This window comes from Callithrix jacchus, chromosome 4 (genome assembly GCF_049354715.1).
Source record: "Callithrix jacchus isolate 240 chromosome 4, calJac240_pri, whole genome shotgun sequence".
Lineage (NCBI taxonomy): Eukaryota > Metazoa > Chordata > Mammalia > Primates > Cebidae > Callithrix > Callithrix jacchus.
The window spans coordinates 134,813,778-134,841,527 of NC_133505.1; the positions used below are offsets into that span (position 1 = coordinate 134,813,778).

The window sequence follows — 27,750 nt, forward strand, 5'->3', positions numbered from 1 at the left end:
ATTTATGACTGTCAAACAAGTATTCTCTGAAATTACCTTTTAAAACTGAAGCCTCATCCATGTTTCCCACTGAAAGGAAATTTATATAAAAAGCAAAGGCTAAGCCTCAGAAGTAATAAGAAAAGCTCATAGAGGACCATATCACCCTAAAACGGCTATTGGGCTCAATTCACAATTTTCTATGTACTTATGAAATCCTTTCCTTGATACTTATCATTCAATAAGAGAAAAATGAACAGTAGATAAAAACACAGTTCTCTTAAACTACAGACTTAAAGAACATAGTAAACCGGCTTGAACTTTAAGTGAGATGATTTTGTTCTCTTTTTTCTTAGAATTTACCAACAAACATATGGTATATATAATTTGACACTGCCTACATCTTTCTCTGGTACCTTACCTCTCAGGAAGAGATTTAAAATAAGGAATCCCTAAGTTAGAACATGAGCTAAAGCAGCAGTTCTCAATTTATAAACTCTAGACCAGCAACATCAGCTGCACTGGAATCAGAAATGCAAATTCTCAGGCCCCCACCCCAGGCCTATTGAATCAGAACCAGGGGAAGAGCAAAGCAATCTGTGATTTACCACAGCTATAGTTTATCTAAAGCACACCTGAGTTTAACAACCACTCAGCAGAAGTACAAGCCTTGGCCCTCACAAGGGGCCCCAGACTCCTGCTTACAATGTGTTAGACATGCTTCTACTAGGGAGGATTGAAGAACAGTAATTCGGAATTTGCAGGCCATATAAAATGCTGCCGTTGGGAAATATAGGTAAAGTCTGAATTTATGCCAGCTGTTTTGTGCCTGGCTCTATTGAATGCATGCAGTAATGAATTTTCACGGAATGTGATGTAAACACAAATTTAGGTACACCATATGAAAACCAATCAAGGTGCATTAAAGGCATAACAAGACTGTATTAACAAACCAAGTTTCTTGTTTTGTTTGCTCTCTGTCTCTTTTTTTTTTTTTTGAGACCGAGTCTTCCTCTGTTGCATAGGCTGGAGTGCCGTGGCACAATCTCAGCTCACTGCAACCTCCACCTCCCACATTCAAGTGGTTTTTCTGCCTCATGCTTCTGAGTAGCTGGGATTACAGGTGCGTACCACCATGCCTGGCTTATTATTATTATTATTATTATTTTAGTAGAGACAGGGTTTCACCATTTTGGCCAGGCTGGTCTCAAACTTCTGACCTCATGGGTTAGCCAGATATTTATTATAATAAAGAAAAAAAAGTCGTCCTAAATTTGGAATGAGGTGAACTAATTATTTCTCTTCATTTCACCCCAGTCCTCATTAGCAGATCAAATAACTTCATGAGGCTTCTTTTTACTTTCCTTTCTGTTGAACTCTGATTTGCTACTCTTCTCTGTTTTTCTAGACAATTTAATAATGCCAAAAAAGAACAATTCCTAGTAAGAGTTGCCTTTGCATGTATATTTTTGTTCTCAGTAATGTAATCATTTAAAAGAATCTCCTAATATGTGTGTAATTAGTTGCAAGTCTGAAAAATATTTGATTCAAAAACTCTAGAAATATATCTGTTTTCTTTTAAAACTCAATATTAGACTAGGACTAACAATAACAAGAGAGACAGCAATGACCAAGTGATAAACAATCAATAGTCACTGCCAATATAAGGCAAGTGGTGAAAGGACATAGAAAAACACAATTCTTAATCACAACCTACCACAAGGATAACTCAGTACTTGGATGTCATCAATGGCAATATAACCACTTCTCCCTCCTGAGACTTCAGCTTCAAATATTACCTGTCAAAAAGAAACAGAAAATATTTACAACAGTCATTTTCAAGGGATGTCTACAGTGGAGGGGAGTAGTTATATATATGCAAAAGTAAATCTAATTTTTGTTCAATAAAAATTAAAAATTTAACCTTTAATGTACAATAATTTCTTAAAATTTGTACATGTAAACAAACCAAAAACCAAAATTTGAAGAACAGTTACATTACTGAGGTTAAGCAGTTTAAATTTTTAAAGCAGCTATTGTCAAGTATTGTTATTTTCCTGAATAGGTAACAAATAGAAACAGAATGACTAGGCAGACATAGCTAGTCTCTTTAAAAGTAAACTTTCACATACTGACTTTCTCCATTTTTGTTGTTTACTTAACATATATGGAGCACCTACTATGTTCCAAGCAGTATGCAAACCACTGAACACATCAATAAAATAATCTGTGTTTTAAATAGCTGAATTTTCAAGGATGGGTGTCAACCGATTGATTATTGGTGTTCCAGACCAAAGGAACAAATACAGTGAAAAAGATTGGGATGGCATGTTTGAAAAACTAAATAAACATAATCTCTGTGGCTACAAAGGCTCAAATGGGAAGAGATGAGATTAGAGAGGTAGGCATGGAAGGTCTCAAATACCATGGGAGTGAGGTCAGGAGTAAGGCACTCAATAGTTCCATATCTAAGAATGTTAAGAAAAAGAAGGCTTCTATGTTTAAATACGAGCTCATCTTACAGAGTTTTGCAGTTATAGTCAACAGCAAAGCTTCACATGACCTTTGTTTTAATGTGTACTGTGGCTGGGTGCAGTGACTCACACCTATAATCCTAACACTTTGGGAGGCTGAGGCCAGAGGAACACTTGATCCCAGAAGTTCAAGACCAGCCTGGGCAACATAGCAAGAGACTGTCTCCACAAAAAAAAAAAAAAAAAAAAAATTAGCTGGGTGTGGTGGCATGTGCCTAAAGTATCAGCTACTTGGGAGACAAAGGTGGAAGAATTGCTTGAACCCAGGAGTTCAAGGCTGCAGTGGATTAGGATGGCACCACTGCACTCCAGCCTGAGCAACCGAGCAAGACCCTGACTCTTAAAAAAAAGCATAACACTAATAATGTGTGCCGTGACTTTCAAGAGAAAACATATTTAGCATTCAGCATTTCAATATTGTATTGGGTTCCTTTATTTATGGGGATACATACATTATATTAGAGTATTTGCAAAGCATTATAGAAAATGTAATGAAAATAAGAATAGAATAGGATCAAATTGGTCTAATAGAAACTTTTGGCTATAAAGTGAAAGATGACCTGGAAGAAAAAAGTGATAGTTAATATGCTAGAAGTAGTGTGAATGGTGAGATGAGAAGAAAAAGGAAAGATAAAAATAATTCTAAGGAAGCAGAGAAGGTAGAACGCATTGACTCAGTTGTGAAATATGGGACAACTCAGTGATTTCTACTTAGACTACTAGGTGAATGATGCTGTCAGGATTCCTTGTCAGGACTAACAACACAGAAAAGGAAACAAATTGAGGAAGAAAATAATGAAGTATGTTTTGGACATTTCAAATATCATTTGCCTATGATACAGGGGAAAATGCTTAGGTGATAACTAGATAGATTTGGAAGAGAAAATTATGAGCATACAATAAAGGCATAAATTTTAAAGTTGTCTGATGAAGGATATCAGATAATTCCATGGAAGGGAGTCAGCTACTGATTGAAAGTTAAAGTGACTGGTGAGTAAGATGCCATAAGAAGATAAATAAGAGGAGAAAACTACTAGAAATGAAAGGTCAAGACTGAAAAGTCCACCAGGAAAGATAAAGCCAACAGCAAACGGTTAAGAAAGGAAGAGTGGTACCAGGAGGTTTCAAGCAGCTCAACACTCTCAATAAAAGGATTAGAAAAAGCCAGGAATATTATAATAACCATAACTTAAAGATTTCAGATATGTGTGTAAACAATGGCATCTAGATGCACACAGATTTCAGGAGGTGAGAGCCTCTCTGGTGTTATCTAATAATCTCTAGCCATTTTATTTTTTCCCATAGGAGTATTTGCCAATTCTGAGATCAGGCTACGGTTCTAGCTTAGCACAGACTGAAAACCTCTGGTAGGAGGAGGTGAAAACAGTCAAAGCTTGGTGCAGCTGTGCAGAAACAGAAAAACAACTTGAAAATTTGGGAGGCTGACTTTTGCAAAAAGACAGAGGTAAAGGCAAATAATGTCTAACATAAGAAAGAAGTCAAGAGAAACTGAAAATAGTAAGTATTACTTGGGGTTAGCTCTTAGGTAATCTCTGGTAAACTCTGCCAGGACATTTTTATTCTGGTGGAGGAGAAGCTTGATTGACTGGGTTAATAATGAGTAACATTTGTTGAGCACTTACTATATAAACTAGACTGTCCCAAGCTATACACACTTACACATTTACACAAAAATGAATACATTTAATCCTCATTACAATCATACCAGGTAGGTATTATTTTCATGCTCATTTTAAAGAAAAGTAATTGAACCAAGGCCTAAAAGCTAACAAGTGGTGAAGGATGGCGTGTGCCATCCTGCCTCCAAGTTGCTTTTGAAAATTTTACTACATTGCCTCTCAAGAAAAAGAAGACACAGAGTATTTAAGTAGACTTTAGAGTTTAAATTTCCTTTAAACATCTAAAAATGTTAAGTAAATCTTAAATTTAAAACATGAATTTTTTTTTAACTAGCGCACTGACTAGATATTATATTGACAAGACAGCAGTATGGTTCCATTAAACTCTTCCCATTCTCACACCATACTCTTACAACCAACCCAAAGTCAATAACAATGAGACAAGGTAAGCCGCTGGAATGGATGGCTCATCTCCCTTCCATCTCACCCAATCATAAACCACCTATGTTACTTCTTTTCTACTCCAATTTTGCCCTTTGTGACAATTGATTTTACTGGAATAAGTTGAAGGTGAAATGGAGGATGGGGTCTTTGTCATGAGCAGGATGCTTCATGATAGGATAGTATCTATAACACTGAAGTATGTGTAATATGTATGTGTATATGATTTACATTTCATATAAATGCATTTAGTGTGAACGTAATTCCTACGTCATTTTCTAAATATTGGAACAAGGGCTTAGCAAGAAATAGAGGATAGGATCAAAAACTTTAAATAGTGTATAACTTGAGACAACTGTGGTACAGACGACCTTCACACGAGTGAAAAAAACCTGTGTTATACTCCAAGCCCTCCTGTTTACAAATTCTTGAGGATTTACATAAATTTGAGATTTGAAACTTTTAGTGCTGTCAACCCTATAACATGAATATAATACAGCTTTCAAAACGAAGCTTTCTAAGGATTAAATAGTAGCATATGCAAAGGTGCTACCTAGACTAAAAGGTGTGATTATCAACATTGTTAATACCTGAAGTCTGTATAAATGTATCCTAGGAAAATAGGTTTTATTTGTTTGATTAGTGGTTTAAGGAAAAAAAGTTTAATAGAAAAAAAGTTTTTACAAATGATTTTTTGAAAAAAATTACATTCTAATGAATAAATCACACATATTGTTGGTTATTTCAGTTTTGTTGTTGTCAGTATTCATTAAGTTATTTTAACTTCTAGGTCTATCTTAGCTTCACTTTCTTGTTTAACTTCTTGTACTTTAAACAAGATTACTACACCCCTGAGAAAAAGTTTCTTATGTGTTCATTTAAACTGAGCTTTATTCAGGACAATAAATTGAGGCCTTGATTTAAAAGGAGGCAAAATAATTGGTTCTTTATTTAAAAAAAAAAAAAGTTTCTCTTCTTAGTGACCTCATTTTCCCTGCTAAATGTTGTCTTTGCCTCATTAACGAGAGCTAGAAGAAATTTCTAAGATCAGATTCCTTTACTGCTAAGGATCTAATCAGCTTTATCACTTCAACAGAGCCCTCACCTTGTAGGGCTCTTCTGTCCAGTCAGGGAAAACAAATCTCAATAGCTTAATTATGCAAAGCGTGCTTGGGCTAATGCTTAGGTCAGATCTAATGCTTGATGTCAAGTAGTCAACCAGCCTTCCCAGAAGAAGAGAGCAGTGTAAGCCACACCAGTTGTCAATTTTAAATCATCCAGGAGGCCAGCCTGGGAGCAGAATGAATGCGCTCTGCTTTCCAAACCATTTTTACTCCACTCCATTACCTGAAACACTGAAGGTGATGATTCTAATCAAATTTTTGCTACTCCAGCAACAGTCCTGGGTTATTAACTAAATAAGTGAAATAAAGTTGAATTAAATTTGGGGGAGATGGGAAACCCTAAAGAACAAAGATAACTTTATCCTCTAGGAAACAGAATTAACCCAGAAGAAGTGTCTCCTAAAACGGAAAGCTGAACTGGATGTCCAGAAGCCTGGGATCTGGTTGTTGGTCTACTAGCACATGTAACCCAAGCAAGTTATTAATACTTAACTTGGGTCTTTGTAGTCTCATATTAACAATACTGCCTTTCCCTACATCATAAGATTCTTGTGAAGACTGAATGGTATATATGAAATGATTAAATAATATGTGAAATATGTAATACAAGATATTATAGATACTAGAAAAATCTGAAAAAAAAAAAAAAAAAAAACTCCCCTTAATATTCTTTCAATATATCATAGTGTTAAGAGCCCAGGCTCCAAAGTCACACGTGTATATAATTAATACTCTTTTCCTTTTTCTTTTTTTTATGAGGCAGACTCTTGTTCTGTCACCCAGGCTGTAGTGCAGTGGCACAATCTTGGCTCACTCTAACCTCTGCCTCCTGGGTTCAAACAATTCTCATGCCTCAGCCTCCCCAGTAGCTGGAATTATAGACATATGCCACCATGCCTGACTAATTTCTGTATTTTTGTAGAGACAGAGTGTCAACATGTTGGCTAGGCTGGTCTTGAACTCCTAGTCTCAAGTGGTCTGCCTGCTTCAGCCTCACAAAGTGCTGGGATTACAGGCATGAGTCACCATGCCCAACCTAGTTCATATCCTTTAACTGTAACTTTAACTTATACAAAATGTAAACTTCAATTTCCTTTTCTATAAAGGAAACTTTATATGGAAGATTAAATGAGATAATGCACATAAAACATTTAACACATCTCCTGACACACAGTAAGCATGCTATGTTAAGTAGCACCACTGTTATGAGCAGAAAATAACCATAAAAGACACACGTACTAATTATATTTTTTCCATTCCCTTCTTCCTCCACTAAAAACCTAACCCCCAATCCCAGATTGAAAAAACATAGAATAAACTAGTGTTCAATTCCTATAAACCTCCTTAAATTCATGGTTTTTTATTTTAATATTTAAACACTAAATTTTGCTAAAGTTCAAAACAAATTACACATCTGCCTTCAAAGAAAGAACAAATGTGCCAAAATCAAAGCCTATTTTTAAATATGTATGTCCAAATTTCAGTAACAAAAAAGATAGTCATCTGTAACATATACAAAGACAGATCAATGCTGCAGATCCAACCCTATGAATACATCGGTATCTCTCATCATAAGGTGTGACCTCCAATTTAGGAACTGTAGTTAAAGTTGTATCCTCAGAGTTCATATATTGTCTATCACAAAGCAGAAATTCAACAAATAATAACAAGACTATATATGTGTGTATGTATATGTATGTATGTATTCACATTACTTAGATGTATATATATAAACATCATTAAATATAATTGAATTCTACCATGTGAAACTTAAACACTGTAGTTCCACAAGATGTGTCCTCAGTCTTTTTCTCTCTTTGCCCTATACTTTCAACTCTGATCGAAGATTAAGGAAGATGAGGCTACAAAGAGGACAGAGGGAAATGAAAAAAAATTAAATATGTAGAAATACAAAAGGAAAATGGAAGTACAAGGCATCACAAAATCTGATGAAAGAGTTTCCACAGGAGAAGAGATGTCAGGAACTAAATGCTGGCCAAATACTACATTAAATGGTTATTGAAAATGCCCCTTATTTGTGCCATTGAGATCAGAAGTGTTCAAAGAAAGAGTGGTCTGTATGAAGAATAGAAGTGGAAACCATATTGGGCAATGAAGAACACAGTGAAGGCACAGAGACAGCATGTTTAAGAATGCTTACAGAAAGTTTGTCTGAATGGATAAAGAGAAATTTGACTAAGAACAGAAGAAGATATGAGACCAAGGAAGCGTTCTTTTCTTTTTCTTATTATTTTTAAGATAAGAAACACTTAAACATGTTTAGATATTGATGAGGATAATTCAATTTGGTAGTGAATATTTGCATGTACATATGAAAAAAGTGATAACTGTTAGTGTGAAACAGGATAAGATTCAAATCACAGGTTGTAAGAGAGGCTCTGCCTTTTTTATAACAAGAGGAAACAAGAAGATGCATGAAGATATAATTTCTAGGACTGACAGCTAAGGAAGTTCCTATCACATGGTTTCAAGTTTCTTAGCTATAAGTAATGGGCTGGTGAAAAGAAGGAGTGGTTGAAGTCTGGAGAAAATTGAAAGGAGCTGAAATAGAGAGTAGAAGAACAAAGAGAAGAGAAAAATATAGTAGTAGAATTTCCAGTTATTTGGATCCAATTGAAATCGATAACCCTGAATTTCTTGTGATCAAATCTATCATTAGTGAGATTTTTTAAAAAACAGTATATTTTTTTCATTTAAGCCCAGAAAAAGTAGATAGAATAAAAGAAAAAAGTTTATGCAAACAGCAATTGTATAACAAAAATAAACCTAATGAAATCAAATTTTGATATGATAAGCAGTTGATGATCTAGCCAAAGATAGATGGTTTGATGGCTTGGAGCTCTCCATAAAGTTATTAGATGATCTAAGCAAAATGAGTATAGTAGAGAAAGATAGGTTTACATTTAGTCAGTAAGGTACATATGCATAAAGTTGGAGCAGTTGTGAGATATTACAACATCCAGGTAACCAGAGTAGTAAACAGAGAGGTGACCTTTGGAAGTGGTGAAGTCAAAAAACTATCCAGGTGCATTCCACACATATAGTGATGTCATCAAGAGGACAGTGAGTTTTGAAAGTGGAGAGAGAAACTCTAAATTATGCTGGTACCCAAGTTCATGATGAGTAAAACAAATTTAAAGTCCAGTGAAAAGTAATAATAAGGATGATGACATGGCTGAAAGAAAAAAAAAAACCTCAAAGGTGCAAAGGTGTTTCCCACCTGATATGGTTTGACTGTGTCCCCACTCAAATCTCATCTTGCATTGTAGCTCCCATAATTCCCACGTGTTGTGGAGGGAACCAGTGGGAGGTAGCTGAATCATGAGGGCGGTTTCCCCCATTCTGTTCTTGTGGTAGTAAATAAGTCTCACGAAATATGATGATTTTCACAGGATCTGAAGTTTCCGCTTTCACTTGATTCTCATTCTCTCTTGCTGCGCCATGTAAGACGTGCCTTTCACCTTCTGCCATGATTGTGAGGCCTCCAGCTACATGGAACTGTGAGTCCATTAAACCTATTTTTCTTCCCAGTCTCAGGTATGTCTTTATCAGCAGCGTGCGAATGGACTAATACACTACCCATTGATCTAAGCTACTTGGAAATTAATATCTTCTCTCTTAGAGAATATTGGGAAAAAGTGTCTCTAGGCTATACACACAAAGAGATTATGATTATAATTACATAATTAACTCTAAGTAAACATTTGGTGTTTATCTCCTCTATTAAAATATAAACTCATTGAGGACAATGGCCTGTCATGTTCCTCACAACATCATTGAATGACATGAATCCCATTGAGCGTCGGGGCTGAAAAAGTCCCAATATATTACAGAAAATAACAATGCAGTATTTGTGGATTCTAGTTAAAGGTTTTGCCTGAAAGGAAACTATGGGGATAGACATTTAGCTCATTTTTACTTAACTCACAAAATTGTGCTGAAATAATATAATGACACTCCCTTGAGAAAGTTCTAGATAATTTTCCCAAGCTATAGTAGTAATTATGAAAACATAAACCTCCCTTGCACAGCTAAATAATGCTACAAGGCATAAATTTCTGCTGATAGGTTGCAGAAGATTTTCTATAGAGTAAGTCAAGTACCTACTTGAAAACTTAAAATTCTAGAATCTAGTTACTTTTCAAATGTGAAAGTTCTATTTTCATCCATACATAAAGATGAAGATATATATAACTGACAGGTGATACCAAAAGTGCAATGCACAACTAGCAGTTACTGTCACTCACTGTAGCTCCTCACATAGACACTGTCAATTTGAAATTGTGGTTTCTCAACTAAGGATCAGCAGAAAGCATTAGAGAAAAGGAACTTCTGTTCGTCAGATCCCTGCAAGCCAAGCTGGTTTGCCTATTGACCCATGTCTGCTTCTAAGAGTCTAAAGTGTGAAAGGACGTTAGTCAAGGACTTCAGACTTTGAAACTGATGAATTCTTATTAACCTTTTCCTATTGATTGTTTACTTGTTTATTTAGTTCATGAAGGAGATATATACCTGCAATTACAAAAGATACATAGATAAAATATGTAAGCAAGAGAAATATTTGTATACTCTTTGACTTTAGAGTTGCTAAAGTTAACTATTTGACTATTTGTAAACTCTTTGATTTTAGAGTTGCTTGAGAAAGTAATTAGGGGGTTCTAGTTATATGTCAACTAAATATGGAAGGCAATTAAGACATATAATCAAGCCCAAATCAATTCTTCATCTAACCCCTATGAAATTTCAGATTTTAGCTATCCTTAGCACTTCCATGACTCATAGATGTATAATTTTCCTTAAGATGTCCTGAGATTAAAAATGCCTAGTTCTTTAGAAAAATCAGTCCTATCAAAACTTTGCATCAGGATTTTACTGTCTACAGGGAGTAATTAGGGCTCCAGAGATTCTAAAAACCAACATTCTTGTACCTGAATACATATAGGCCTTTTGCATAAAGCATCTGCCACTCAGCAGAAGCTACCACATAAATTTAAATATTCTTTCACTTTCACTGTGTACAAACACACACACACACACACACACACACACATAATTCTATGTATCCATCTATCAATATAATTAATATTACAGTGACAAGTTGATTTTAGAATGCTAATACTATGTATAATGTCACCAGCTATTCTTTAATAAAACATCAACGTATCCAATTACAAGGGCTTTGATTACAAAAATATCCTGAAGTTTAGCATTACCAATTGCCTACATGATGAGAAAGACTACTACATTATCTAACAGGGATGATATCAGGTATAACCAGAGTGTAGTTGCATGAAAAGCAGCTACAGCATCCACCCAACTGCAATCCTTTCAACAGTGATGTTGTGTTTTGCCTAAGAAACAGCAGAATATCAGTCAAAGCACATGGCAGTGTCCAGGTAACTGTAAAAAGTCAGGACCACAGATCAAAAGGAGAAAATAAAACCTAAGAGAGTCATACCAAGGAGGCTGTGTAAAGAAAAGCCCAAAGAAGGAGATTTTCAGAAGGTTCCATACTGAAATGAATATGCAAGCATAGTACATTCCTATGTTTCAAATTAGCCCAGGGAGTTGGCTATCCCTAATGTAATCACTAAAACTATCTAGAAGATCTAAATAGAGGAATGAACAATAATCATTTCAGAGCATTGCTAGAATGTTAAAGTTATAATAATAGTCCATTAGTTACTTAAATTAATTCTGCATTCCTGAAATCTTACACTTGTAAAAAATTATCAATGATGTTTTTAATTAGAAAGATGTTGATGCAGGTTTATATGTATAAAAACACATGACTTCTTATTCTTAAAGTGACTAAGACAGACTTCTCACAAACCCAAAACCTGAACTGAGAATGAATGATATAACAAAATAACCCATAAAAAGTGTTTGTGTTCTCTGCATGTTCTCTGTATCATTAAGATGCCTTTGGGGGTGGAAAGGATCATATACTTGCTTTCTCAAAATAGACCCTTAAGGTAAGATGGAGACACACACATGCACACCCACTCAACACAGAGCACACCAGAGTTCCCAGCCGCAGAGCCCCAACTCTGAGCCACAGACCTCAAGTCAGGTCCTAGTTCTGACCTCATGAGGTCATTGTAGGGATTAAAAGAATTTATATACAATTTAGGAGATTTCCCATAAATGTTAGCCCCTTCTTCCCTTTCCTAACCTTTACCAGAAACTGATTCATCATAGGTACACCTTTGAGTTCTTCTGTGCTTTAAAAACAGCACCACAAACTCACTACCTTCCTCATTCCTAAAGTCTGACATCCCTATCACTAAACCCCCTTTCCATGATTCCTTTTCCAGTTCAATTCAGAGCCTAAGGGTGGTGAAAATGCCCGAGACTAGAGGCCACAGTATAAGGTATGCCAACCCTCTTCTCTCTTTAGAGGCTTCCCAATTCCAATATAGGCAGATGGACAGGCAGAGCATAATAATATATCCCAAATGCCTTAAAGATGAAACTCAGAAATAAAATTGAAATAGGACCCACTATTCAAGGCTCAGTCTAATTTATGTTAGAATATGAGTTTAGCAAAAATTGAGGAAAAAACAAAACGGCAATTAGAAGAGGAAAATAAAAGTTTACTGAAATAATCCAAGATCTAAAAATGTCCTTAAACACATTTTTCATCCTATGGATCTGTCCTTAGATACATAAGCAAGCAACTTACACCATAAAAGATCTGGTATAAAACCGAAAGCAGGGAAGCAAAGAGTAGCAGAAAATTCATCAGCAAAATGTCATTTCTGTATCTTTACTATCATAGCTCCACCATCTGGGTTATATTTTATAGTTAGTTGTCTGGGCCAAAAATAAAAGATGACTGGTTAAGGTTTCTATTTCTATCAACATGACACTGAATTACAGTACTATCTTTCCTCGCTTCCAGAGATGTGCCATTTGTCTTCCTACAATCCACAAGCAGAACCTTTTAAATTTTAACACCAATAGTCCAATCTTACACATAGCAGAAGTAGATCACTTCACCTGCACAACTACATCTGAAAAATAATGCTTTCGAACTAACACAGTAAGTCTGTTCTTGACAAATTTAAACAACTCACAAGAGCTTTAATTTATACTTATGAAACTTAGGAAAATTAAAATTAGTAGTTCAACCTCCACGTACCATCATACTAAATATCTATTAACATATGATATCTGATGACAGTATGTACTTACAAAGAAAAGCAACCTTTAAGTAAACCAGATGATTGTTAGTGAAGAGATAAGATAAATGGATTTGTCTACCTATAGGCAAAGTTGAGCTAGATGCTAAACTTGAGTTTTCGCATCACAAATTCAGACATATTAATGAGTAATTGTTTTGTTTAAAACTCTTGTAAAAAGAGACCTCTCTACTTACATAATATTGATTTAGGAATTAAGTAATTTTAAAAGTACCATGAACTTTTCTATTGAAAAAAATAGTTACGGTTAAAGGGGAGAGGGAAAGGTTTTGACATAAAGTTTATAAGAGTAACAAGTTTGTGTACTCTTGGCTGGATTTAGGGACAGAAAGCCTGTGAACTTTTATTTTCTATTTTATTTTAGAAGACAAATAGTCAAGTAGTGATATCTTTATATAAGATTTAAATAGTACAAATATAATTACATATTATTATATAATTTATTATGTTAGTGCTTTTAACTAGTAAAAAACCTAGTCAAAACTGAAGGAGAGATGTAACAAACAATACATTTGATGTTCAGTTTCGACAGGAGAAAATAATGAGGAACTTTGGAAGATATCCCAGTGCAACTAAAAATAATGGGTGCATATACACAAATATGCACATCTGTATTTGTCTTGACTTTTTTTCTTAAAACATATTCAAGATGAAGACACTAAAAGTATATGGTTCATTTGATTCTTTGCAGAAGATGAACTCAAACTTTTGTCTATATGCTTAAAATATTCATGTGTCATAAATCAGAAAAAGATGAAGTTTGTAAGACTTTAAGAATCTTGCTAAAAATTATAAGGCAAGACATTTTTACCTAGAATACTCATAGATTATTCAGAAGTTAGTCGAGAAAAGAAAGAAACGACATCCTTTCCATATCACAAACTTTCTGAAGAATACCTATAACATCTCTGGGTATCGGACAATCAGTAAAAATGGGTTGACATAGGTAATTTAAGAAATACTAGGGAGAAAAAAATCCTTGGAACTCTTTGTGCAGTTACGACGGCTTGAAACTATATATTTAAAATGTGGCTGATTCACAGACCAATTTTGTTACCCATATAAAGCAAAATAAATGGAATAAAATCAGGTTTTAAGGATAGTTGGAGAGAGATAAACTCCTCTTCATTGAGAACACAATATGGCAGATGGTGAAAAAGACAAGGGAAAGCATTAATTTTATAGGCAGGATTTAGTTATAAGTGAGAGAAAGTGATCAACATTATAATGACCAAGTATGTCCTTTATTGAAGAGTGTATAGAATAGAAACTAAAATCACTAACTAAAGTGATTTTGGAGGACTGAGAGAGCCACTCAAATGATTTTAGATGTTGTCTATGAAAATAGAAGGCCTTTGCCAAAGACATCAGGAGACATTTAAGCTGTTCAACCTTTGCACTGATTCCACCTATTGGCATTAAAGTATGAACAAATTATCAAGATGCTGAAGGATGAAAAGTACTGGTAAGACAGATCAAGTCAAAAGTTATCAAAACATAGTCCTGGCATCAGTAGCATCAACAACACCTGGAAACTTCTTAGAAACTCTGTGGGTGGGACCCACTGATCCATGTTTTCACAGTTCCTGCAGGTCATACTGATGCAGGCTAAAACTTGAGAACCACTCATCTAGGCTGATCTCCAAACTGAGCTAAAAGTTACGTGACAGTTTCTTCTATCGGTAGCTGTGGAGGAACTGGTTCCAAAAACCAGTTTGCTTTCTTCAGTACTTTTTCCTTTTCAAGAAAAAAAATAAAATAAATCCATAAATGCATTCATGAGTTTTCTTTATCAGATACCCAGCTAAACAAAAATATAAGCCTGTATAAAATACCAGTTTTTAAAAATTTGAGCAATTGGCCATGTGTTTATTCAACAACAACAAAAAATTTTGGAGTATCTAATATTTGCGGGACTAATATTTGACAGAAAGAAATACCTAAATTTTGGTCCCTGTCCTCAAGAAAGTCACAACGTGGTAGAAGAGATAAGCATGTTAGGAAATAACTAGAGCACAGTTATTTGTGATAAAGCAGTTAAGAGAGCTAAGAGAGTTCAGGAGAGAGAGAAAATTACTCCATCTGGGAAAAGTGCAAGACTTCAGAAGAAGCGACCTTTGAAACATCCTTCATTTGCCCAGCACGTAGTAAGCATACACTAAATATTCTAACCGCTAAGGAAACAAAGATGGATAAAAGGCTGAGCCACACCTTTTATGTGGTAAACATCTATGGCATATGTAGAGCAGTAGTAACATAGAACAAGAGAGAGTGAGCAAACTATTTTCTATCTGGGAAAGCAGAGGATGATTCAAAAAGGAAATGATTCCAAGCAGTTTTAAAACTGCAAAAAAAAAAAAACAACAAAAAAACAAAACAGGGCATTACAGACCAAATAAGGTGTATTTTCAAAAGATCGACAAAAGGAAACATAATGATCTATTGCCACAGCAATTTTATAGAACATCTAGTTAAGACGAAGAGATAAGACCTGGGAGACTGAAACCTGGGACCTTATATTACATGGACTTCTATGCTACAAAAAAGAGTCTGCCCTTTTTGTTTTTTGTTTTGAAAGGTGTTGTAATGCCTTTAAAGAGTTTTATAAAAGGGATAATGTTATTTGCACCTTAAAAATGTCAGTGTGGTAGCAACAAACAAATCAAAGAGTTGGAATCTCTTCAGAAAGACCTAAACATGTAATAGTATACCTGAATATGCTTGGATGTTAGTCAACCAATCAGGAAATATTTATTGCATACCTACATATACAATAATGTGAAAAGACTTAGATTTTAGTGCTATATTAACATATGTATTTATGGAGAGATCAAACATATTATATATTCACGAATACAAATATGTCTGTATGTAATTTTTAATCCAAAATATAATAACAAAACAAAAACTGTTTAAGATAAATAAAAGTCTCAGAAAGGCTTTACTTAAATTTAATTTCAGACTTAATGTTCATTAACATCATGTTCACTCTAAGATTTATAAGATAAGTGAAATGATGTAATAAAATGCCAACTTTTCACCCCTTTCAATTTAAGCTAACTCCAGTTTTCACAGATAGGAGAGTGAATAGAATTCATTTTTAATTTTCTCTATACTTCATGTCACCAGAAAAAAAAACTTGATTTACTCAACTAATCTAGTTCAAAGTTCCAGTTCTCAAAAATATGAAGGTTCTCTGATTTGTAAAAAGACCTAAAATTTACTGTCATGGCTCATAATAAATCCTGGGAAAAAGAAAAATGGCCAGAAGATATTTTATTCAGAAATCGATTAGAACCACTGAGAATTATTTAAATGTGATAATTTGACGAGAAGCACCTGGGGAGGAAAGTGTCTGGAAATAAAATCATTTTCTTTATACGTAAACTAAATTTTATTCTTTTTAAGAAATAATGCTTTTAAGAAAATCACCATTCTGTTTGTCCCTAAATTCTTCTATAAGAAAATAGTGGTTTTGTGAAATTTCTTAAAATTTCTATAATAAAGACTAAAATATAATGCTAAATCAAGCAAGGTATTAAAACATCCACTTTACTATGTTAAAAAGATCAAAATATGTTACATTTTCACTGATATGACATAGTAATCGTGCATGGTTTAACTGGCTAATATCTCTCCTTTGCCTCTTCCTGAACTGCTCATGCTAATACTAGAGATAATTGACCAGGAAAAATGAAATAAAGTAAATAAATATGGAATAAAAATGAAAAATGTTAGTTTTACTATGTACTTTTTTCATTGCATATTTGCTTTTTTCATTGAACAACTATTCATCGAGCACCTGATATGTACGAGAGATGAACAACATGAAACAAAGCTGATGTCTTCATGGAGAACAGGCTAGTATGGAAGAAAGACAATAAACAAGCATATGGAACAGTGATCAAAGTGCTAAAGCAAGAGGCAAAGGAGTAAACGAACAGACGCATAGAGATGGGGTAAATAAGTCAGCCTCTGAGAAGTTAAAATATGAGTAGAGACTAGAATGGGAAGATAGAGGGAATGCTATTCAAGGTGGAGGGAATGACAGGCACAAAACCTTTAAGACACAAACAGTCTTGGAGCATTCCAGACTCAGAAAGCTAAATGAGGGAGTCAGAGAACAGAAGACAATTTAATGTGGAGCTAGACAGGAATTAGACTTGGATTTTATTGACTCCATTGAGAAGCCAGTGGAATATCTGGGGTAGCATTCCTAAATTCCTGAAATCTGACATGTATTTTTAAAAGATCAGTCTGCTGTGAGGAGAAGAGCCTCTGAGAGGTAACAAGGGAAGCTGGGAGGAGCGGGGGGAAGTCCATGTTTGAGGTGAGAGATGGGGAAAGCATAGATTTTTAGCAGTGCTTCCCTAATGCTTTTATATTACGAAAAACAGAAAATGACAACATCTGTGTGGCACTTTGAAGTAAATGGAAAACTCTTAATAGTTCCAGGCTTCATGCTATAGGCTAGGTTATCACACTACAAATTTCCTCTATACCTGTAATACCACTGCCAGAAAATACCTGTATGCCACGGCTCAAAACCACTAAACTAAGAGTGAGACATGGTCAGATTGGGACAGGTTGCTTACAAATAGAATATGAAGAGGAAAGCTCTTCCCAAGATGCTAATTAAAGAAACCAAAACATCATGTATTATGATTCAATTGAATACGTATTTTAATGTGCACATGTACACACATACATGCATGTACATATATGCACATACATATGTGCATATGTATGTCCCACTCATCAAAATATTAGGGTCATCTCTAGAAAGAAAAGAGGGTGAGATTATGGATTACTTTCACTTTCGGGATATTTCTTCAATGATTTCATTACTTATAGTAAATTTGTACAATGATTTCATTACTTATAGTAAATTTGTACTGGTTTAGTAATAGTAATAGAGGGAGGCAAATAATTTCAAGTATGTTTTAGAAGTATGATTCAGTGTTTCTTCAATTTTCATTCCTTTATTGGAAAATCAAAAATCCTTAGGAAAGGACCATAAAAATTCTACTTTTCTAGCAGTTGAAGATAAAACTTAAAACATTCTTTCCTTTTCATTTAAAGAAAGTTAAAATGAAACTTAAAAATGTCACTTCCTTCTGTAACATAAGAACCCTTCCACACAATTGCTTTCATTTTCAAGTTCATAGCATATGTAAAGCAAATGTACGACATAAATGTAATTTCATAGAAAAGGCCTTAAACTATAGAGAACCAATTAACAGTAGTCGTCTTGGGGGAGAAATTGGATGAAATGGGTGAAATGAGTCTCACTTTTCATTTTACTGACGTTTGTGTTTGAATATTTATAAGTATTTATCAAAATATAATTGTATAATTTAGAGAATCTTTTCTTAGACCTAGAGAGTATATTATTCTCTGGACTACACTTCTGATGACATGACTTTCTAAAATATATATGTATATATTTTAAATTCTATTTTGGAAAAGATTGGCTTTTATTCTAATTGTAATAGAACATGCTTACAGCAGAGGAGTGACATAATCTGAATTATGATCTGAAGAAGTTTGTTTTGATGACTATGAGAAGTGGCTTGTGGGAGAGCAAGATCCAGAAGCAGAAACAAGATTAAGGAGACCACTACAGTTGTTGAAAGAAATGATGATGGCATTAACCATGGGGATGGTCCAAAAAAAACGGAGAAAATGGCCTTTAACATTGCTACCCACAATATCTAGCATAGCGAGTGGCATGTAGTATGCCCCCATTAGAGTAAGAAAGTTAGGAAGAGAGGCCAGCCATCCAGACAGCTGGGCTGGAGATTACTGCTTTTCTAATTGGAGCTGGAGAGGTGGAACATTTTTCTTAAAGATGCTTTCTTGAAGATGCTTGTATAATGTCCATTTATGAAAGCAGTTTCCTAATCTGCTAATAAATTAAAGTTTATATAAACACTATCACAACAAATTTAGAAGCACATACAGCAAAAATTATTTCAAAACAAACTTATTTCTCAATTCAACTCCAGTATTAAAGCATGTGGTCACTGAAATTTCAAGTACATTAGAAGATGTTGCAAAAAAACATGAAGTTGTAGTAAGTTACTTTAAAGACATCTAAAAAATACTGCTTTAGTAGGCTTAACATTTAATGATATAGTTGTCCTCGAAGATCTGAAAATAAAAATTTAAATTGCAAAACTAATTTGCATTTTCTTAGCTTTTCCATCTCTTTTTAGGTCTAGGCTAAGGTCTCTAGTTAGTATTTCACCCTGACCTTACATAGCAATAGTTTCCTTTTTATCCCTCTTGATCTGTCAATCTGTCAAGCCTCTAAACTTCACTTTCTATTTTACCCATCCAAAAATAAATTCCTTGTAGTCTTTATTTATTTTCTATACCAATAAAACTTTCAAAAAAGAAAAATCCTTCAATTTTTGTTCAAACGTATTAGATGATTCATAGTTGTATTTCTTTTGGCTAATGTGATTAAAGATATAAAAGCAGAAATCAATACAGATTTTTCAATAGTTATATGGACTTAAAATCTGAGAATAATGTTCTAGAGGGCAAAAGATCTTAAAAATACTGTAACAAACAACAGCAAATTTTCCAAGCTAGCATTTAAGATACTTTATTAGATGATATAGGTGAAACACTACATTGTACATTGACAGGTATGTTTTTTTATAATTTATTTATGAAATCTGTTGTCTCCAAATTTGAATTAGCAAAATGTTTGTAACACAGTAGATACTAGCCAGATGTCTATAGTTATTAAAGGGGAAGTACTGTCTGCAGAGCTTCTGTCTAGAGCAGAACTGTCCAACAAAACTGTCTACCACAATAAAAATGTTCTGTATCTGTTTACATAGTAGCCACTAGCCAGCCACCTGCAGGCATCAATAACTTAAAATGTGTTTAGTGCAAATGAATAAATATACTTTAAATTTTATTTAAATTTAAATAATTGCATCTGGCTAGTGGTAGCTCATTGAACAGCATAAATATGAATTTTGACAAATTTGGGTAATAGCTTTTGGAGATACATTAACAGTTAAATCAAAAGCAAAAAGAAGCAACTGGTATGTCAAGCAAATTTTCATATAAAACATAAATTCTGTAAGAATTAAGAATATCCGCTCTTCTCTCAAGCACACTGTGAAGATGGGCCCTTACATGGTAGACTAATTATTTCATGGCACCAACAAGCAAGAGTGACATGATTATGCCTAGAATCCAATACCAGGAGTTCCACAGCCTGAGAAAAATCTCTCCATGTGTGGAAATGACAAAACTGATCAAGTGTGCTTTATGTGGATGCTGTATGGCTTGCTATTACAGTCAAATATTACTTTCCAGGTTTGGATTCATCCCAATTTTATGGATGACAAATTAAGCCGCATAATGAAAGTTATACTGCAACTCAAAACTGTTGATACACCAATTTTATGTAGTTTTCAACCTGTTTCCTCCCTAGAATCAAAATGTGGGACAGCCTCAACATTAAATTATTGAAACCAAATAAGTTCACAAAAGTGAAAATATAAACTATACTCTCTTAAAAGAGGATTTTTATCTCAAGGGAATCACATTGAGAGACTTAAGACGTAATCATTGATCGTCAATATCTGTTACCTTATCCTACATTTTTGGTCTTTTATTTTTGTTGTTTTCTAGAAGTGAGTTGTTTTAAAGAGTATTAGACTCCTCAGATACTAAAACAACACTAACTCCCAAAAGAAAAGAACATTAACTTACCAAAGTTTGCCCAAGTCTTTCATATAGGTAAATTCTAATTAGACCCAACTACAGATCTATGGAGGGGACAAGGTAAAGAAGGAGAGAGAGGGAGAGAATGATAGACACTATCTCCAAAACCAACTAAATGCTTAGTTGCTTTGGAAATTCAGTTTAGGACTAGAGACTTAGACATTAGGAATTCCTACCATTTTGTTTAATGTGATACATTTATATGCAAAGTTTATTTTGTGAAAAAAAAATTTTAATGAAATACTCTTTTGTCCTTTTTTATAATACAAAGTTAAATGGTACTTGTATATTTTTCCAAGAATTTTTAGGTGGGTCCCAAAACCAATGACAAAATGAAACAAAAAATTCTAAGTGCTTTACATTCTAGATAATTCATAAAAAACTGAGCCAATCTTCTTTGAATATTTGCTGGGAGGTGGCAGACCCAGCCCTACCACAGCCCTTCACCTTCAGACACCCAGCCGATCTGAACTGAGCCCTAAGGACAAGGCAGAGAAGTCCAGTACCATAGTGATGAGCTTCCCTGTATCCATGAAGGAAGGGCAGCAAGTGCTTACCCCACAGGAATGTTCCGTGGACCAAACACAAGGAAGACTCTAGAAGCATCACTTAAGACTGGGGTGCCTATGAGAAGAGGATGCTGGCAACTGGCTTCAGGATAAATGCTTCATGAGAGAGTTCTTGAGAGGACTTGGTAAAAAGTCCTAAGAAGGAAGAAGCAGTTTCTTTCTTACTGTAGAGTATTAACAGGGGAACACTTGCTGTTGTAGCTTGTAGCAGTAGAACCGGAAGAGACCGGAATACAGTGAGCCCAGTGGTCTGCTGGTAAATGTTCAACAAATGGTGGGGAATGACAGATTATGGTTTGTGCCACTTGTTGATTTCAGAGGTAGAAATGCTCTCACCAAGGCCAATTTCAAGCTACTAGTGTGAAGTTTAAGAATGTGAAATTGGGAGAGATGTGCATTAGCATCATCTTTGCCATGGTGAGAGCATTATACAGGATTTTCTACCATAAAAATACAGCAGATAAAAAGCAGTGTCAAGGGCATAGGTAATAATAAAATGCAGAAAAACAATAAAGTGGTATTTTAAATATTTATTAATGTTTCTAAAATAATCTATTTGATTAATCACTTACATGATACATGATATAATTAGTAATGACTGTGTTAACAAGATCACAACTTCCAAAAAATTTAACAGCACATAAGAGTCAGTGCAAGCTGCTCTTGCCATACCACTGGTGTGCCTGATAAGTGGATGAGGATTTCTCTGCTGTCATGAGGACACAGAAGAGGTTCCCTGTCTTCACATGAAAGAACGCCTTGTGAGGTGGAACAGGGACTCTAAGGGCTTCCCAGGCAGCATCTAAGTGAGATACTACCACTTTTGGAATGGCCAGAGTAGTGAATCACTTTGCTCTGGAAGAAGCACAGCTGTCTCTTTCCAAGGAGGTCCTTGAGGACAGAGGAAGTTGGTATGAAGCAGACTACTACATCAAGCAAACTACCCTGCCAACAATGAAAACCATAGCCATCAGTAGATATTTGCTGCAAAGCTAAAACATTGCAAAAGAAGAAAAGCCAGAGTAAGATCAGGGTGTCCTAGCCAGAGTAAGATCAGGGGGTCCTCCCCAGATACGTAGGCCCAGTTAAAGAAGAAGATACCTGCCTCCTTTATATCTATTCCAAACTCAGGAGTGATATTATTTGAAATACTGTACTAAGCACCCACTACTAACAAGGAAATTAAAAATAAGCAAAGATAAGTTTTTCTTTAAAGAAAAACAGTCCACTATTTTAAATACTGGTATCAGATAAATAGTGATATATGTAGTTCTGCTATTTCTAGGTATTTTCCCATCATGTATTTACAGCAAATGCAGAGAACTGTACAGTGCTTTAAATACATGTCATCATCATTAAGAATATATTTACTTTGGATAGGTCTTTATAGTTTACAAAGTATTTTTATTTATTTATTTTTTTAGAGATAAGGTCTTACTGTATTGTCCAGGCTGGAGTGCAGTGGCTAATCACAAGCATGATTATAGTGTACTACAAACTTAAACTCCTGGGCTCAAGCAATCCTCCCACTTCAGTGAAGAACTGGGACTACAGGCATGCACCACCATGCTTGGCTCATAGAGTATTTTCATGAACATTATTTCATTTGATCCCCATAAAACACTTGCTAGGTGTTAATATGGTTTGGCTGTGTCCCCACCCAAAGCTCATCTAGAACTGTAATTCCCACAATTACTAAATGTCCTGGGAGGTACCTGGTAAGAGGTAATTGAATCATGGGGGAGTGGAGGAGCAGAGATTCCCCATACTGTTCTTGTGATAGTGAGTAAGTCTCATGAGATGTGATGATTTTAAAATTGGGAGTTTCCCTACACAAGCTCTTTCTTTGCCTGCTGCCATACATGTAAGATGTGATTTGTTCCTCCTTGCCTTCCACCATGATTATGAGATTTCCTCAGCCACTTGAACTGTAAATCCATTAAACATTTTTTCTTTTATAAATTGCCCAGTCTTGGGTGTGTCTTTATCAGCAGCATGAAAACAGACTAATACACATGTGTAGAACAGCTGTTGATAGTCACATCTTATTAATACTAAAAATAGAGCTGAGAGAAACAAACTGACAAGCTCACTTAAAAGCCAAACTTTGAATCCACTCAAAGATATACACAATTATCCAATATACCTTGTCCTACTCTGTATATCATTATATTACCAGAAAATCAGTCCTACATGATTTAGGACTGATTTCATTATAACTGAGAAATAAATTCTGCTAAGATGAATAATTAAGTTTTGAAACAGACTCATCTTTCAATGTTCAGAAAATTATAAATATAAATAACTTCTTAATTATTTATTAACAAACAGATAATAGTGATCACGTAGTAGAAATTCTTCTAATCTCTTTAAAATATTAATTCATTTGTTTCTCTTAACAACCCTCTGAGGCAGGGGCCAATATTATTGATCAAGACATAGAAGTAAAGAAAGGTGAGTACCTCTCCCAAGGTCATACAGCTATCCAGTGGCAGCACCATGTTCTAACCCAGATACTCTGGTGCCACAGTTCTTGCACTTTGCTTACTATGCAGTGTCATATATAAGTGAATTCATCAAATGGAATTACCTTTCGAAACTGTTTCCTGAATTTAAGTTTGAAAGTATTTAAATCTCTAAGTGGTACAACATTTAATTAATTCCTTTTAAGGGTATTTTAGAGACATTAAAAATTTTAAAATTTGTACATGCTGTGATCTAAGTATCTGTGCCCCTCCAAAATTCTTACATTAAAATTCTAATTCCCAAAGTGATGATATTAAGAATAGAGGTTTCTGGGAGGCTATCAGGTCATGAGGACTCCACCTTCATGAATGGGATTAGTGCCCTTCTTTATGAGAGACCCTTGCCTCTTCTGCGTGTGAGAACACAGTGAGAAGGCACTGTCTATTAAATGAGAAAATGGACCCTGATTTGGCACCAGTCTGTTGGTGCCTTGACTTTGGATTCCCCATCCTCCAAGACAGTGAGAAATCAATTTCTGTTGTTTATAAGCCATCCTGTTTATGGCATTCTGTTATAGCAGACTGAAGTCACTAAGCTAGCATACACATTTTCTTGCAGAAAGGACGGCAGTAGGTTGTGGATACAGAACAAGAATCAAACAAGGCTAAAGCTGCTAGAAGAGCAAAAGGTCCTGAGGCTGGGAAAGGACACAGAAGTGCTATTGCTTGAATTTTTGAAAATTATCACTAAAATGCTACACAGTGGCACATAGCAAATGCCTACCAAATGTATGTTTCCCTCCACTTTCCAGTGGTCTGGCAGTGACTGGAGACCCAGACAAATGGGCTAATGAGGTTCAGTACACCAGTGTGGAAAAAGTCTAAAAGGCCCTGGATCAGGCAGTTTTTAAAGAATAAGGTTCCACACAATTTGCTAAGGAACACTGAATTTAGAGGTCAAGCCTGAGTTTGAATCTTGGCGATGCTATTTATTCTCTCCAGAACACAATTCCTTATTCTATGAATTTTCATCCGTGGGCCACAATATCTAAGGTCTTTCCTAGAATAGAATCATGAGACTATAACTCCAACATGGAAGGCAACGCGTCCAAAAGCGCAGGATACTGAATACACATCTAAGCACACACAATACCAAAAGGAAGAATCCAAGCAAAGCTCACAGGGAGTTAAGAAACAAAACAAACTTGTGCTGAACCAGCTCTCAACTCAGAAGCTTTTATCTTCTTCCTGAAAACAATGTTTCCAAGCTAGCCTAACCAATAGAGCTTGTGCATGGAAGTGAAAGACCAAAACTGAAGTGGGATATGAAAGAGAAATACAGCAAAGAGTAATTTCTCGGGGGAAAAAAACTTCCAAACAACCTGAGTGAAAATTGTATCTTACTTTGTTCTAGAAATTACCAACAACTGTAAGGAAACTTATTTATTATGATATTGAATATTGTATCATTAATCTCATAAAAATATGAAATCACATAACTAATTCAATGCTAATTTGATATTTAAGTTTTTCACAAGCAGAAACAAAAAGGCTCACATATTAATGCTGATTTGTTATTTTTCTGGGTGTGCATCAGTGATGAGTCAGTATAAAGTAAATGGAAAAAAGAATAAAGTGTGTGATTTATCTACCTGTCATAAATGCATCTTTGAACAGGCAAAAATGTAACTCATTTTTTCAACCAATTTACCAAGTAGAGAAATCACTAGACGAGTCAACAAAATATGAATTATTTTATGTCCTTTCTCTCTCATTTCTTCTATGTTATTTATTATTTCACCAAAACCTATTGGCTGCTGTACCGTTTAAAACCTATGTATTCCGTAAATAAAGGGAAAAATCTCTCCTTTATTTTTGTACATTATATCCATAACAAAAAAAGAGAAAAAAAAACACATGGACACATATATGTAAAACATACAAACCAAAAATAGTGCCAATTATGTAACCTGGTAAACATATAATATTATCTTCTAATATGAATAAGCTGACTTTGTAAAGGAAGCCTGGGTTTCTTACTTAGTTTATCATTCATCCTTATGCCACCCGGGCTGAGACCCAGGGCCTTCACTTAAATTGTGACTCTGAGAACATTGCTTAGTCTTCCCACAGCCCCACTTCATTGTCTGAAACACAGGGCTATTCAGAGGAGGTCATGCAGTAAAAAGTGATCTGTTCTATCATGGAATACTCATTCAATAAATTCTTATCTTCCTATTAAATCCCTGTTATGAAGGTCATATCTTCAGTGAAGTTTCCTACACATGACAGCTCTCAGCAAAGACTTTCAGTATGATGACAAGAAACTGTTATACTGACCTCGCTGAGGAGACTGAAGTCACTCCTATTATCCCCAGGATTTAGAAGCAAAGCCTGTGTGTCCTTATTCCTGTTTCTTATACAAAGCTATTAAAAACCAACTCTACCCACCCATCCACCCAACACACATACTCCAACAAAACTTAAGAACACAATGGCAAATATGAGAATGAGAAAACAAACTACTACCATTTCTTGGGCACTTATCTGCCAGACATTGCCTTAGGCATTTTTGAACAGAGTCCCAGACACAATAAACAAGCTGTAAGGAAAGAGATAGCAAGTGATTCCACTGGAATTTTATTATAACTGGATTTGATCCTAAAGCCAATGCTTTTTAAAACTGTGTAACTCTTTCTCCAATATTTGGCTATTACCAATAATTCACAAAAACCCTTCCACAAAAAAGTTTACATTGAGTAATTGACTAAACAAGCCACAAGACACCACAGTTCACAGTAACAACATATACAATCCCTTGTCTACGATCCTGGAACTATGGCTTTGTAAAGTCCTTGAAATACTGAGTACCACGGTAATTTTTAGCCTAAATATTCTACAGATAGTAAAAACTTACAAACACATGAACGTACATCAAAATTGAAAGTAGCAACAGAATATGAATTCAAATTGGAGATTTCTGGAAAAAGGAAATCTGATAAGTTCTATTGGGAAAAGTGTGAATGAAAGAGTTCAAGATAAATTACATCAACTACCGAGGCTAAGAAACCATTCCTATTTCCAAGTGATTATATGAAAATGTACAGTTCAACTAAAATGTATACTGAACCATCATGAAACTACCAGCATCATATTTTAGCACACAAGAAAAACTATATTATTCTTCTCCCAGACTAACAGAATGGGGGGGAATGGGATAGTAGTGGTAGGGAAAAAAATGGAAGCATTCATTTATTATGAAATAATCATTATGTCAAAGGAATAGATACATTTACCTGAACCTTTTCCATCCTTATGCCCTAGAGGTGTGTGATTATCTTATAATCATTGCTGTTCCCCAGAGAAACACATTTTGCTTCATGATACAATTTTTAAAAGTGAAAAACGTATTACCAGAGGTGCTTGTTAAATTGATGGTGATGACTTAAATTAACCCACATTTGTCACTAAACTCTAAGGGTCATCAATTATTAAGCACAAAAAGACATATTTTCTACATGAGAGGAAACATAAAATGCAGAGAAAGTGAGGGAACCATTAATTAAATTTTATATGAAAGAAGATAGAGCTATTAGAAATGCTTGATTTCAGCCTTTCTTGGGAATAGGGTCCACATTCAAAACGACAAAGCATCAAAGACAGACAAAAAGTGTAAGACAGTTTACTTATATTTGCCAACAAAAAGTCATTATTCTGTAATAATTACTGTGCCCCAGTGAACAGTAAAATTATTTTTAACCATTCATTTGTTTTACAATCTCTAAAATACAATGGCTCTAGTAAAATTACTGTACAATCACTTGATCACCTACCTACCTTTAAATCAGTCCTTTGGAGTACTAAGTGCTCTTTAAATATAGCCATCTAAAGTAAAAGATTTTCAATATATTGAATTCATACTTTCTATTTTATTCTTTGCTAGCTATATATTCTCTTAAGATAAACTAAGATTACTAAAGCGTTTCTTGAAGAGTTTATGAACAGACACAGAGGATTTAA

At 34.8% G+C, this 27,750-nt stretch overlaps 1 protein-coding gene across 17 annotated transcripts in view; it reads right to left on the minus strand.

Annotated features, from left to right (window-relative positions):
* The window catches only part of PTPRK (protein tyrosine phosphatase receptor type K), a 574,046-nt gene that overhangs the window by 287,544 nt on the left and 258,752 nt on the right, over positions 1 to 27,750 (minus strand). For all 17 annotated transcript variants that reach the window (XM_035296658.3, XM_008995016.5, XM_078370080.1 and 14 more), the window contains exon 4: positions 1,697 to 1,778. In XM_035296658.3, the coding sequence (XP_035152549.2) occupies positions 1,697 to 1,778 (82 nt within the window). The remainder of the gene's footprint in view (positions 1 to 1,696; positions 1,779 to 27,750) is intronic.